We start from the raw sequence: 16,312 nt of genomic DNA on the forward strand, positions 1-16,312 counted from the left end.
GACAAAAATGTACCGAAGGACCACAAGTGTGATTATTTTGATCACAGACCATTCAATTAATGTGATCTTGAAATAAAACTCAGAAATTAAAAATACATCACATTAATACCCAAACTGGCCAATTCTGGTGCTATTTGGTGCAATGTAGCCAAAGTTATGCAACAAAGAAGAGTTGAGATGTACAAAAACGTACCTAGGGGTGTAGGAGGGTTAATAAGGCTTTAGATTCAGTCATTTTTAAAAGTCAGTGATCAACTTGAGTCTTTCTAACAGAGAGATTCAAATTATGTTTAGAGATAAAGTTTCAGAGAGGGCCAAGGCCAATCCTGTCAGTAAAAGCAAAGTTCAAGCTCTCAGACTAAAAGCAGAGGAAGAAATTTTACTATTTTTTGTGTTGAGTCAACGACTAAATGTATTGTTAGAAAAAAAAAAAAAATCTAAACATTCATTTTTTATAAGAAAAATTTAAATAGAAAGTTGTTTTTTAAGATCTATTAGAATTTTAAGATGTAAATAATTGTCACATGAGAAGCTTTGTAATAATAAGCTTGGTGCTACAAATGATAAACAAATCCAAACTATAGTGGAAAATGTAGATTGAATATGAAATCCATTAATTTCACTGAAGTATGGTGTAGTCTTCCTTTGTATGCTCAGATAACCCCACTTTTCAGTAAGTGAATAAGATGTATAGATCACAGTATTGATTATACCACATATAAGTATTATTTTACTCCTTTAACACGTGCAGTATTCGAGTCATGCATCGCTGTCTATATTATGGATAATGTTCAGCTCGAGAGCACTATTGATTTCATATTCATGCTGTGAGCTGTCTTAGAGCGGATAGTGGACTGTGATGCTTCTAACACAGTTTGCGTAACCTCTCGCCCCACATGCCTTTAGAAAAACACGTCGTAATTTGAGCCTGCAATTTTAAATAGGAAGACAAATGGAAATAAATATATATATATATATATATATATATATATATATATATATATATATAATTGATACTTTAGAGTGACATTACGCTGGGGGTGTTTTACATGTATCTCTAATGATCGGATGTTTAGGAGTTGCCTTGGTGACACATGCACACATTAGCAACACTGTCAAAATCTTTTAAGATCGATCAATACGAGTGTTCATGATCCTGTTGAGGTGTTTGATTTTCAACAAAGTGGTGAGAGTGACTAACTGAAAAACTGTTGGCCGTCTGTCTGTTCTTTATGGTCAGATTGTGTTAAAATAAAACTCAGATTGAAGTCTAATAAAGCCTCAGACAGAAGAGTACCTACAGTGAGCATCACAAACCCAGGCCATGTTGATGACATCTGCTGCAAAGTATGAACAGAGGCTTCAGTTACTGTTGTTTGTACTGTTGGAACTGAAAAGTTTTTTAGAGACAGGTGTTCAGAATGAGCCTATTTAACTTGAAACAATAAAAACAAGCATCTGGTTCGTTCAAAGTATTTCCTATGTCCAAACAAATGAATCAAATTATTGGGTATAAGGGCAGTAAAATGTTCAGAAATTTAAATTATTCATGCAATATTGGAGGAATTTCTGGTCTTATGGAAAACCTTTTAGTATTAGTAGTTCTGGCCTGGATGCAGTACTGTGTGATCAATACTGGAATATATAGATTGCCTAAGTTAAAATCATTTCAGTGTAGCAACAAAAAGTACAAGAATAGTATAAGAAAAGTACACAAACATATTTAAGAAGAAAAGATCTCTTCTCTGCATTATCAAGTCTTCATTGTTTAAAAGGCCCATAATATTCTATTTTTTGAAGAATGTTACAATGTTTTTTCCTTATCAAAAACATACCTGGAGTTTTGTTTTGTATGTTCTCCCAAACAGAAAACACTCTGTTCCACTTTATGATGTCATGTGATAATACAAGAAGTGTTCTACTATGTTTTTACACTCCATACACCTTCATTAGAATCATTTGGATGATTTCAGCCCTGGTATTGTCAGTCTCTGCTGGTAAAAAGTAGCTATTAACGTGAAAACATGACATCACAAGGTGGAACAGAGCTTTCGAGATGTTGATAGACTGTAAAGGATTACTCAAACATGTATGAATGAAACAAAACACAACTCCAGGTATGTTCTGGATGAGGTCACAACAATATAACATGGTGCTCAGAAGAATCCATTTTGTGTAATACAGAACCTTTAAACGGTCTGTACTTAACTTACACACTATATCTGTATCTCTATTTAGATCTTAAATCCATATTACAATAAAATGCACCATGTTATTCACAAGGGCTGAATGTAAGTTGAATTGTACAGCGCATGTGTGTATGGATCTATAATGTTGAGCTTGAGAGGACTATTGATTTCCTTATGTAGTATATCCGCACTCTAATGCATGAACACTCACTGCAATGACCAGGACACTCTACAACACAGTCCAACAGGGCCTATTGTAAAAATCAAACTAATCGTCACACTATTTCCATACATTTCTTCTTTTTTCTTTAAGTTTTTACAATTGCACACTATAAATACATCTGTTACACACTCAACATAGAGTTGATTGTCTTGCTCAGGTCTCGTTTACACTGAAACGAATCCATTTATCACCATATCACTGTATTTGAAATGATCTGCGTCCAGACATGTCGTTTCTGTGTCTGCAATCCTTCCTTATCCACACAGCTTTGAGCATAAAAAACAAAACTTAAAACCGCATGGCTAATTTGCATAAACTGAGCCTCGAAACAGCTCGCTATTGTGTTGCTGATGTGGTTCAGCTTCTGTCTGACTATAGGACACGACTCAGTGGATTATGTGTGTTTTTTCTGTGACAGAGGGGTGTTCTGCTAATGATGAGTCTGTTCTGTGCTTCTATCAAGTTTGAGATGGTTCATGTTAAACTTTTCAGAGATTATACGTCTGCAGGTCATACACATAGACCGTATATATGAATATATTCTAGCCTCTTAACGTTTTGGCAGTGAATTAGCTACTTCGCGGTGCATAGACTTACATCAGTGTACCAGTGTTTTCAGTGCCGTACACTGTGCCGTCTCTAGAGCTGTTTTCAATCGGACAACGAAAACTATTCAAATGCATATTAGTGTGGACGGGGCCTTATAATGACACAACATCATCTGAACCAAACTGGCAACAATCTGTCTATAAACTAGAACTCTATTTTTCATTTGAAATATTCAGTTACAAGTGTTTTTATTAAAAAACAAACAAACAAAAAGCTATATAACTGAGGTAATCTCTTCAGAGATCTGACCTGTAACTTGGTCTAGTAGTGGCATCACCTGCTTGGGGTAGATAATGTCATTGTGGAATATTCTTGGCAAAGCAGTCACGAATTACACCTTAAAATTGTGTTAAGTTTTACACATAAAAAAATCATGCTATTGTCGGCATTGGAAAGATAACAATACTGTATATTTCAAATTTCCATTAAAATCGGCTACATTTTGAGGATAAATATATATGATTTAGTTTTGATTGTTAATAGCTATGGCAACAGAGCAAATTTTTCATCATTTTGAACTTCCACGGATCCAAAAAAATATAATACAATTTCTTCTTTGACCTCATTATTCTTTATAACTCAATTGTCGTCTGCTCTCCCTCGTGACAAATTCCCTCAGTCATCTATCAGGAGCAGCAGAGAGGCTACACAGCATGGGGTCCCCCTCTGTCCAAGCGGCACTGCCAGGGCCTACCCACAATGCACCTCTTCACCGGGCTCTCAGCAGTTTCCCCTCATCAAGCACTCTCCGCTCTAGCCTACATTCAAGTCGACACAGGCATCAATCAAACGCGCCACATCTAAAGCTCAGAGCAGCCCAGGAGAGACAGACTGAGAGAGGTGTCCAGGAACGAGTACACGCGCACATAAAGATGAAGAGAGAGAGAGAGGAGTACAGTCACACATACATATGAAGAGAGAGAGAGAGGGGAAGAGAGAGGAGGAGAGGGGAGGGAGAGTGGAGTACAGCCACACATATATATGAAGAGAGAGAGAGACAGAGGAGGAGAGAGGTGGGAGAGAGAGGGAGGAGTACAGGCTCACATACATATGAAGAGAGGGAGAAACAGAGAGAGACGGAGAGAGAAAGAGAGGAGTACAGGTACACATATATATGAAGAGAGAGAGAGACAGAGAGAGAGAAAGAGAGGAGTACAGGCACACACATATATGAGGATAGGGAGAGAGGGGAGGAGAGAGGAGGAGAGGGGAGGGAGAGAGAGGGAGGAGTAGGCAAGGCAAGTTTATTTGTATAGCACAATTCGTACACAAAGTAATTCAAAGTGCTTTACAGAATAAGAAATACATTAAAATCATAATAAAAACAAATCAAAACATAAATAATCATGAAGATTAAAATTAAAAAAGAGAGACATAAATTGGAGAGAAGAGTGCGGAATGAAAACCTTTCAGTTATATGCACAGTTAAACAGAAATGTTTGGAGCCTGGATTTAAATAGCGTCACAGAAGAGTCTGTCTCACATGTTCAGGAAGAGTACAGGCTCACATACATAGGGAAGAGGGAGAGAGGGGGAGAGAAGGAGAGGAAGAGAGGAGTATAGGTACACATATAAATGAATAGGGAGAAAGAGGGAGAGGGGAGAAAAGGGGGTAAGGGAGGAGAGGAGTGAAAGAGAAAGAGCAAGGGGGAGAAGAGAGAGGAGGAGAGCAGAGAAGTGAGAGAAAGAGACATGGGATCAACAGAGGGTTGTACAGGAGACAATGGAAAGCAAGAGGAGAGGAGAAGAGGCGAGAGAGAGGGAGGTGATGAGGAGAGAGGAGGAGAGGAGAGAAAAAGGGGAGGGTGTACAGAGAGAAGGGGCCCAGCGGGTAGAGTAGACGCATCCACTGCTAAATTATTCATCATAAGAGCAGAGAAGAGCCTCAGACCAGGCAGGGATCTCCCCCCAGAGCTACTGCTGTGACTGAGGCTACTGCTGCTGCCACACACAATCTACACACTCATATACAAATTTATATACACACTTATATGCACTGTACAACACAACTAGTTCAGTCCATTTAAAAGGCACATATTACACTATTTTCTGATCTATCTTACAATGTTATTTCCACATTAAAAACCTACCTGGAATTGTGTTTTGTTTCATTCACATATAGATTCTGCATATTTAGGGTGTTCTTCTGTCAAATAGAAAACACTCTGCTCCACCTTGTGATGTTATGTGATAAAACGTGAAGCTCGACTGTCTTTTAAAACATACATCTTGACTAGAACTATTTGGGTGATTTTAGCTCTGGATTTAAACTAAACTAAAGGTAAAAGGTTGCCGTTAACTTGAAAATGACCACTTCATGACATCACAAGGTGGAACAGAGCATTTTGAGTTTTGGTGATAGACAGACTAACAATAAAGGATTACTTAAACATATGTGAATGAAATAAAACACAACTCCAGGTATGTTTTTGGGGAGGTAACAATATTAGAATATGACTAAAAACTCACAATAATCCATTTTAACAACACACATTTTAGATTAAAATCAAAATGTAATCATTTGGCTCATAAAAACATACTATTAGATATGACAAAATAGGAAAAGTGATAAAAAAAAATATAGGCAGAGACAATCAGTTGTTGAAAAATGGGACTTGAACTCACTGCATTAAGAATAGTGAGTAATCTGGCATATGCACAGGCACTCTAGCACTAAACCCCTCAAAAGCATTTTATTAATATTCAGTGTTTACAATACTGCTAACAATTGACAATTTCCTATATGGTTTTACTATCAGCAGAACAGTGGCACGGTGGTTAGAGCTATAGCCTCACAGCAAGAAGGTTCTGGATTTGACTCCTGTGGGGCATATCGGACATGTCTGTCTGTGGAGTTTATCTTATTTATTTGCAGTATTTTTGTACATTTTTGTTTGGCCATAAACTTACAAATCTCCATGGAGACTTGCAAGCCAAATTACGGGTAAGATTTGTGGAGAGGCGACCCCTTTTACAGTAAGAATGAATGTTTTTTTAAGATGTTTTTCAGCAGTAAACACCTGTAGTTGAATACATGCAGATTAGTTTAATACTATACCATGAACAATTAAAACCAAAGCATTAATTAACATCTCCATGGAGACAAAACAGGCTGCGGACCCCATCCAGAAAAGTTACACAGGGCACCTTTAAACTGCATGGTGAATATTAGGATGAACTTTCAACCACTGCAAAACTAATTCAGTTCTTTAAGTTTTAAGACTTTAAGACAAAGGTTAAAGGTTGTATGGAGGATTTTTTTTGTGTGTCAAATTGTCAATGAAAGTTCAAAATAGTATTATAAAGATGCAGCAGACTTGTAATTATGATGACAAAAAAAAAAAAAAAAAAAGACAATGAAAATCCATCAACTGTGGACGTGGTGGGGCAAGATAAACATCAGCACCAATAGATTACGAAGCCACCTCGTTATCTATTGGCTGTTAGGTTGTCAATCCAACTCCCTACGTTTCTAGTGTAACTTGCCGGAGAGCTGAGATTACGTGGTTTATGTACACCTCACACGCATTACACTTACGCAAGACGCCATTTACTCAACCAACGCAGCGGTTCTTAGCGGCTTTTTCGAACCGTATCGTCCTCATAGTTGGCACAAAGTTTGTTCTGATGGCTGACAAGAATCCAAGACCAGTTCACTGCAAAAGAAAGTCCGTTTTTGAGGTTGCTGAAAGAAGAAGAGAAGAGGAAAAGCCACACTAAGGTGATTCTTGGAGATTCCTTCCAGCGATGGCGTGCACTGAAGCAGACGAAGGATCTAAAGACTAACACGTTGGTCGCTAAATTACTTCTGGACAAAAAACTTCAACAGCGATTTGTTCTAGCTGTAAACAAGCATGGTTTCTAGCCTAAGGAGGAGGCGGGAGGAGGTGTTTCTACTTAGGGAGCTGTGGTGTCAAGCATACACAACATTTGAAAAAGGACAGTCACTGAACTTCTCTTTCCTTGGAAAATCCTCTATACAGCTTTTAAGTTATTCTTTATTTTATGCAGCTCTTTTAATTTTCCTCACCTCCTCTTCCACTTTTCCTCACATACTGACAAAACTGACAAGTACTTTTATCCAATCGCAGTGAACTGAAGCAGCTGATGTGTTTAGGTGCATCTTAATGGCAGATGCAAAGACACTGCATGAATCGTAATATAAATGAAGCCATGATCTAGGCTGTATTAAATATTTAAATAAATAAATACAAGGTTTCAGTAACGTAAATTTCGACAAAGACAACCAAAAACTCAACCCAAATATAAAATGACCTATCAAGCCTCAATATACAAAAGAAATTTATCACCAATCCTTTTAAATCCACACATTTTTCAGTTCAAAGATTCATTTCCAAACACATCATTTACTATAGCAGGCTGCATTGTTTGTTTTTGCAGTGCAGTAGTAATTAACCATCACTAATCAGTCACCATTGCTCTCTCTATGTGTGTGGTGGAGAGATAGAGGGGGGTGTTTCATACTGGGGGTACCATATGCCCCAGTTTCCCTGTCTCTCCTCCCCTATGTCTCCCCTGGCCCGATTATGTCTTATTTTCATCTAATGGTGTCTTTAGGGCATACAGCAGAGTGGAGATGGCTGTTACAGTGTGTGAGTGTGAGTGGGTGTGCGGATAGCTATACTGTACACAAAGAACAGCTCTGCCTAAGAACATTTATTTGAAAATCAGGAAGAGAGGGAAAAAAAAAAATACACCCACTTTTGATCATTTACGAAAACAAATGTTGTTTTTTCGAAATGGTGTGGTGTTTAATTCACAAAGAAAGCGTGCTGTTAGCAGGATGGAGGAGGAGGAGGAGGAGGAGGGTGCGTGGTGATTTGTCCATGTGGCGTCTCTCACCACTGGACACGATGCAGGGCTGTGTGTCGAGACAACAGATGCACTCGCAAGGACAAACAACACAGAGCGGACAATTACTCATCAGTGGTTTTCAGTTATTTATTTAATTTTGATAGAAGTGAGTTTGTGAGTTGACATTTTTACTTTTCTGATGAGTTCTGTTGGGTAAGGAAGGAGCTTTTTTGTTTTACAGTATATGGCTTCTTACAGTTGGAGGTGTCTTCAAAACTACTGTCACAATACTACATTTCAAATCGGATTGGCTCAATACTCAGTACAGTTACTTTTTTTCCAGCTTTTTCAGTTTTGATACTATGACTTTAAGGATCTGCTTATACCCGATATAATTCATGAACAGTGCAGCGACTGAAAACAGCATTTATTTCCCTTAAACAAAAATAAAATGATCCAAATGTGTAGCTGTTATTTATCCCTCAAGTAACTACTGAACAACTTTGTATAAATAAAATTAAAACTATTATCAAACAAATTATGAAACTTCTGGGCATACTATGACCAGAAAATGTGTATGTGCACCCAGGATATCAGCTGAACTGATATTTAGCAGCTGATCCAATCCAACTATATTTTCAGTAATGGCACTGATATCCTAGCCAGTCTGGCCCCACCTAGTGCCTCCGCTCAATTTCATTTCTCTCCAGTGACTAGGTCAGGAATCGGAATACACTAGACAGTTTGCAAAAACCCCAGAAGTGCAAGTTCGGTCTCCGGCCAATCAGTGAAGAGCCATACATTCTGTGTTGGCAATGATTTCCGAGATTGAGGATTAAAGCCGGAACATAGAGAATGTTTGATGAATTTTATCAAGGGGAAAGACGTTATTGCCCTTCTTCCTACGGGATCTGGGAAAAGCTAAATATACCAGTTAACCCTGTTAGTGGCGCTTTACATATGTCACGACCAAATAGCAATGATTGGTTAAATAAAAAAAAAAGTACCCGCCAACCGTCAAGAGAATGAATCCTAATGCTGCGAGGTCAGACGATTTCCATGAAGTGAAACCGCCTGATGAATGAGGCCACCGATATCCAATCGATCCGTCACATTGGTGCATCCCTAATGATTTTAATATCACAATAATCATTTAAAAAATGTTCTACGTGTACTTTCTTTACTATGTGGTCTTTTTGATAGTTTTGATAACTCCAATACTATGCACTTTTATGGTAGAAGGGCTGCTGTCTGCATGGATATCTTATTGCTTTGTTGAAAATGTCTTACAGTCTGGCATTAAATGTATCTGTCTCCATGGGAACAAGTAAGGTAAAACAGCCATTCCAAGTGAGTGATTAGATCTGGCGACCCCGCTCATGAATGCATAATATGTTTTAATGGTTACCCCACTGTAAATGAGGCACCACAGGGCCCAGTGCGTGGCCCATTTAGTTTGGTTAAAATATGAATAACTGTGATTACATTGCAATTTTTTCTCCCTTTTTCTTTTCTTTATTAGTACACAAATGATATGATCTCAAAAACGCCTGCTTAGTAATGGGAGATTGCTGAGAATACCAAGTGCCCTAGTGAGGGATCAGTGAAAACAAGAAAAAAAGTGATAAACAATCTGGAATACAGTTAAAAATAAATGTTCCTAATATCAAAATTCCACTTGTAAATGCAGTGACATTTCTTTGCAAATCCGTCATTTTATTAAGTACACCATATGCGCGTTGTCTCACTATTGTATTCTTTTAGCATTTGTGTAGTTTTGGTATCACAGCGCCGACAGCCTTTCCTTTCATATCATAACACATTCAAAACACACTTCTCCTCTTCCTCCCCTCTCATTTTAAGTCCCTCTCAGGCCTAAACATGATGAAACCGTAGGCAACGTCTTGTTTACCAAAGAACCTCAACTGTCTCTAAACAATTTACCCAGCGAACTCCGGAGGAAAACAGCAAAACACCAAACAGCATCACTTTATATGTCAAAAACTCCACTCATTTAAAGTAAGGGAGTTGAAAGCCAAGAGTTATTATGCAATTTCACAGTGCTGTTTCACTGTTTGTTGTAATTGTTTAATCCCGAGAGTGGTTGTATTGGGTTGTAGAGTAATTTTGCAAGTAATTGCTATGGGTTTTAAGAACTTTAAAGAAACTGCTGCAAAGATAAAAAAGTTCATCTAATCAAGACTTGGTAATTAGAAAAGCTAGTCCATGTGTAAAAAAAACATTGACTTGTGACCTAGTCCTGTTTGGCGATATAGAAGTTTGATAAGATCTTTGTTAAAGGCTCTATTTTAAGTATTTTATTGTGTGATAATCAGGGAGTGCGTTGTTGCATGCTAGCTGTTGTTCGCTTTACCGTGAAAGCACAACTCTGCTCTGGTCACTGAAAGTTGTGAAAAGCACTTTGAAAGTTGCACTGTGTAACTTCTCTGCTGGAGGGTTGGTCGCCCTCTGGTCTTATGGAGATGTGCCTAAAATGTTCCACAGTATGGCCATAAACTTACAAATCTCCATGGAGACTTGTAAGCCAAATTACAGGTAAGATCTGTGGAGAGGCGACCCCTTTTACTGTAAGAATGGATGTTTTAAAGATGTTTTTCAGCAATAAACACCTGTAGTTGAAAAAATGCAGATTAGTTTAATACCATACCGTGGACATTTAAAGACAAAGCATTAATTAACATCTCCATGGAGACAAAACAGGCTGCGGACCCCCTTCAGAAAAGTTACACAGTGTAGCTTTAAACTCATCATGGTGAATATTAGGATGAACTTTCAACCACTGCAATCTAATTCAGTTATTTTAAGTTTTTAAGACAAAATCAGGTGCAGTGCCTTTAAGTTATTCTTTATTTTACGCAGCTCTTCTCCTCTTCCTCACCTCCTCTTCCACTTTTCCTTTCCTCACTTACTGACAAAGTGACAAGCGGTTTTATTCAATTACAGTGAACTTAACTCTCCGAAGCAGCTGATGTCTTTAGTTGCATCTTGATGGTAGATACAAAGACACTACATGAATCGTGATGTAAATGAAGCCATGATCTAGGCTTTATAAAACTGCAATATGATTTTTATAACACATTGTCTGCTCCTAATTAAGTTACTTTTTAAAAATAACCCACTATCTTTTCATTTGACTACTTCTTGCTAAGCAGACTATGCACAGGGAATTATATCCATTACCTTATTTACCTATTACTTTGGGAAATACACTTATTTTTGATCTTTTGTTTATGTATTATAACATGGAAATGCATTCTTGAACTTGATTTTTCTCATTAACTTAAATTACAGATGTCTTTGACCCTTTATTTGACCTTCCTGTGAGTGGTCATAATCTTCTGGTTGATCATTGCAATTTATTAAAAGAGTTACCCCCCAGACAGCATTTTGGATACATTGAATAGAGCTATATTACTGTAATTTCTAGACATTTAAGCTCCCCTATACTCCTCTACACTTATGTTGTAGACCTATAATGAACTTGTATGTTTCCTCACAAATGCCTTCAGAAATGTGTCTCAAAAGCCTGTCAAGTCTCTCTCAAGTGTAAATTAGCAGGTGTTAGCAACAAAAAAGCGACTTCACACATTTTCATAGAGAGGTAAATTGAAACATCGTCCTCTAATTACTCCCCCAGTAGTGCTCTAAACCACTGCCCCCGGTAACCACGGCAACGGCAGCTGCGGCGAACAGGTCCCTACCGAAGTGCGGTTTATATTTAGAGTGGAGTCGACAGGATGACCTACAGCGTGGTGTGAAGGAGCCAGAGCCAGAGTTATAAATAATTTCTTAATTTGTTATTGGTTAATAGAAAAGAAAAAAAATGCTGGGATTTGATTAAAGAAAGCTTAATTTGACAACAGCAATCTGAGTGAAATATTTTTCTATTACTGGTGTAGATTACTCCTCCAGTTAACAAGAGAATAATAAGAGCAAGTACAAATACTGATGGAGGGTCCGTCAAATGCTTTTCTCCATGGAGATGTTATTAAACTTCATCTGGAACATTCCACAGTACGGTATTAAACCTTTCTATCTTCATGTAGACCAAACCAGACCAGTTTACAGGTCAGATCTGTGGAGAGGCGACCCCATTCACAGTCAGAAACTGGCTGTGACTGAATAAATGTAAGATCTGTTTAATGTTATACTGTGGAACATTCCAGGCAGAGCAATGACATATCCATAGAAACAAGCAGAGGTGGGACCAAGTCTTTGTTTTGCAAGTCTCAAGTCTTTGACCTCAAGTCAAGTCGCAAGTCAAATACAGGCAAGTCCAAGTCGAGTCACGAGTCACTGGTCACCATAAGTCCAAGTCAATCCAAGTCCAACTTCAAGTCATTTCAAGTCTTGAAACCAAAGTTCCAAATATAGCTTAGATTTTTACAATTTATATGAATGTTAAGATAAATTGTACTTTAATAAAATCATAGTATATTTGTATATGAATATTTATAGAGTATATAAGAGTTGTAAAATTAAATTGATTTAATTTTTCCTTCTTAAACGTCTTGACAAGATCTTATTGTGAATCATTATAGAAATAGAATAGAAAGAAAGAATTCAGATTCAAAAGTACTTCTCAAGTCTTCTCATGTCACAGGCCTCAAGTACAAGTTGAGTCCCAAGTCTTAGGCCATTTTATCAAGTCAAGTCTCAAGTCCTAAAAACAGTGACACAAGTGTGACTCAATTCCAAGTCCCAACTTGCAAGTCCCCAACTCTAGAAACAAGCAGGTAACAGAGCCCCAACCAAAACGTTATACTGTGTTCTCTTCACTCCAATTGCATGCTTCATACTGCAGTCTAAACTCCAAGACAAAAGAACGTAACAATGTAAAACCATAAAACCATAAAACATACTGAATGTCTCTCCCTAATCTTCACTCCTTTTACATGCAGTGCACTGCTGTCTAACTGAAACATGTGTGAATATTGGACATGGATACAATACAGATATAATGAAGCTGGAGAGATTAGTCAATAGATTTGGAGCATATAACTCCAGTCACAGAGGAACAATTAAAAAATAAAAATTAAAAATGCTGGATGTCTCTCCTACTCTCCACTTCCTTTTGCATGCTGTGCACTGCTCTCTAAGAAACTCCACTGACAAAACAAACGTGTGATACAGTGTGAATACTGGACCTGAATACAATACAGATATAATGAAGCAGCCGAGATGAATCATTTTAGAGCATTTAACTCCAGTCATAGAGGAACAATAAAAAGAGCTGAATGTCTCTCCATACTCTTCATTCCCTTTACATGCTGTGTACTGCTGTCTAAGAAATTCCACTGACAAATCAAAACATGTGTGAATATTGGACCTGAATATAATGCAGACATAATGAAGCTGGTGAGATTAGTCAATAGCTTTAGAACATATAACTCCAGTCACAGAGGAGCAATAAAAAGTGATGAATGTCTCTCCCTACTCTTGCACTTCTTTACATACTGCTGTCTAACAAACACCACTGAGGAAAGAAAAAAACATGTGTGAATATTGGACCTGGAAACAATGCCGACATAATGAAGCAGGGAAATTTTGTGTATAACTCCAGTCACTGATGAAAAATAAAAAGTGCTAAATGTCTCTCCCTACTCTTCACTCCCTTTACATGCGGTGTACTGCTGTCTAACTGAAACATGTGTGAATATTGGACCTGGATACAATACAGATATAATGAAGCTGGCAAAATTAGTCAATAGCTTTAAAGCATATAACTCCAGTCACAGAGGAACAATGAATATTCACGACCGCCCTGCGCAGTGGGTCTCCTGTGTACTGGAGATGCTCGCACAGTAAAGTCAGTGGCGGTAAACAATTTGCAGGCGTCATGTGAAAAGCTGAGGGGAAGTGGGGAAGTGGTCCGGGGGGAGGCTGCGGAGATGATTAGCCTGTGGGCCCGAGCAGGACTATACAGTGGTACAACAGTGAGGAATACAGCCCCCAGTGCACTGTGCAGTGAGGGGAAAAGCATGAGTCAGCAGAAATAACCCTCCTGATGGCAAATACACACACACACACGTACAGGAACACACACACACACATAGACACACATACACACACACACACACGGACTTGGAGCCGCAGGCTGATGAGACAGACAGACTGCAGGCTCAGCTGTCTGTGCACTGCTTTATGTGCACTCGCACCAACAAAGAAAAGAGCTACACTACATACAGTCATTATTAAGCAACCTATTTTATCATATACAGTCAATGAAGTGAATGTTGATATGTTTGGTGCTTTTCTAAGATGGAGTGTTAGACAATGTTGAAATCCATGTAAAAATGTTTGAGTAGAAGATGGTTTATGTGGTTGTGCAGTATTGGTTTTGGTGCACTTTCAAATTGTGAATTGTCAGATTTTTTTGAGTTATATGATTAAAATGAAATGTAAATTTGATAATTGTCCCTATTATTTAAATTTTCTGAAAGATCAAGATATCAGATAATAAGCTGAACAGCAAAAGACTAAGCTTGGATGAGTGTAGTGTGTTCATTTTTACATGATTATTAAATGTAATTTTAGATGCACTAAGCGGGTAGCACTTAAAATGTTATTGTACATGTGAAATGACATCAGAGCTTATTATATTGTAAACTGGTTAGTGGTTTTATGGGCACTAAATGCCCTTGGCGGTACATAACAAATAATAACTATCTAATGTAGAATGAGTAGTAAAGTATATAGAGTGTATAGATGGTAAACTCAAGTCTAAACCATACAATTCAAAATGTATTTTTCACGCTAAATGGTCACATTTTTATATCTTTTTAAAAGCGCTTTTACATCAAGGAAACACTCAACCATTCACAAACACATTCATACACTAATGAACATTGAAGCAAAGTGTCTTGCCCAAGGACATAATAGCATTTCACTTGTGGGATTTGGATTCACACTGTGAACCTGTGGGTCAGTGGCTCTGACCGCTCAACCACTTATGTTTTTTATGTCCAGAGCGGGATTCAAACCACTAACCTTTGATCAGTGGACAAACACTCCACATACCAACAGAGCTATTTATCTTGTCATGTAGTATTATCTCTACTACTACTATTACTTTGGATGCTACTCCTACTTGCTACTTCTACTACTTCTACAACAACACCTACTACTACTACAGACAGTATGGAGTTGTAAAATAACTAGATGTCTGCAAAACGGCATCCCTAATGCATACCATTTGTGTTTGTTTGCAGGGTGCTGTGGAGTGATGTCGGGGGGAGAGGACCGGGATGGCGAGGCGGTGGCGCCCGTGTACGTGTACGAGTCCAAGGTGCACTGTGCTAACGTGCTGCTGAGCCTGGAGGAGCAGAGGAGGCAGGGCGTGCTGTGTGATGTGACCGTGCTGGTGGAGGGGAGAGAGGTGCGCGCTCACAGGGCTGTACTCGCTGCCAGCAGCAGGTACTTCCTCCAGGCGCTACTGCACAACGGGACCCCGGGCGAGAGCGAGCTGGTCATCACCCTGCCAGATAAGGTAAAATGAAAGTGAAAGTAAAAGTGTTCTTTAAAGGTGCATTGTGTAACTTTTCTTTATTCAGTTATCCTAGAAAAACAGGCATTCTGACTGTGAGCGGGGTTATCTCTCCATAGATCTGACCTGTAACTTGGTGTGGTTTGTGGTTTCTCCATGAAGATAGAAAGGTTTAATACCATACTGTGAAACATTTCTGACAAAGCACTAACATCTCCGTGGAGACAAACATTTGATGAACCCTCCACCAGAAAAGTTACACAACTCAGAAAAATCAAATAAGAGTAGAGTTATCAGCCTGTCAGTCAATACATGCAACTATTGATAATTTACAATGACAACATGCTGGGAGCTTCTGCATGTGTGTCTATAGCAATACTTTCAGCATTTATTATGGTGACATAATGCACTTTAGCAAACACAGTCTGATTTGTTCTTGAGGTTTAAAATTGTTGGAAAACTCAAGAACTAATACAAAAGTCAAGCAAAGACATTCAAGCAAAGCATTCAGGGTCCTACTTAGTTGTTTCATCTTCAGCAAAAAACGTGCGAGTGACAAAAATATGTTTTTGAGAGGGACTTGTTAAACAGTTTGGTCACATTGTGTTAAAACAAACGTCTTTCTTAAGTGAGAGAGGTTCAAACAGAGCAGTGCCTACAGATAGCAGAGAGGTGATCCAACGTACAAAAGATTTCAGAGGTAGTTATCCGGACACATAATAAAATGCTGCCTATAACAAGAAATTGAAATCCATGAATACACAACAGTTAACTGCAGTAACTGACACTGACATTACCTTATAGTCCATACAATTGGCTGTTAGCTTCATTTTGCTGAGTAATACTTCTCTCTAATGCTGACTAATGGTCCTTACCCACAATGCCTTTCACACCCTGGGCACTGGTCCCATTGTCGATATCTGTTCAGTTTGTTCAGACGTTATTGTGGCGCTTTGGGTGAATAGTGGT

At 38.3% G+C, this 16,312-nt stretch overlaps 1 protein-coding gene across 1 annotated transcript in view; it reads left to right on the forward strand.

Moving 5' to 3' along the window:
- The window catches only part of bach2a (BTB and CNC homology 1, basic leucine zipper transcription factor 2a), a 73,111-nt gene that overhangs the window by 36,454 nt on the left and 20,345 nt on the right, over positions 1-16,312 (forward strand). The window contains exon 2 of the mRNA XM_055160353.1: positions 15,069-15,346. Coding sequence (XP_055016328.1) covers positions 15,083-15,346 — 264 coding nt within the window. The 5' untranslated portion in view covers positions 15,069-15,082. The remainder of the gene's footprint in view (positions 1-15,068; positions 15,347-16,312) is intronic.

The sequence above is a fragment of the Boleophthalmus pectinirostris genome, unplaced genomic scaffold, assembly GCF_026225935.1.
Source record: "Boleophthalmus pectinirostris isolate CB_2022bp ecotype Guang Dong unplaced genomic scaffold, ASM2622593v1 HiC_scaffold_10, whole genome shotgun sequence".
Taxonomy (NCBI): domain Eukaryota; kingdom Metazoa; phylum Chordata; class Actinopteri; order Gobiiformes; family Gobiidae; genus Boleophthalmus; species Boleophthalmus pectinirostris.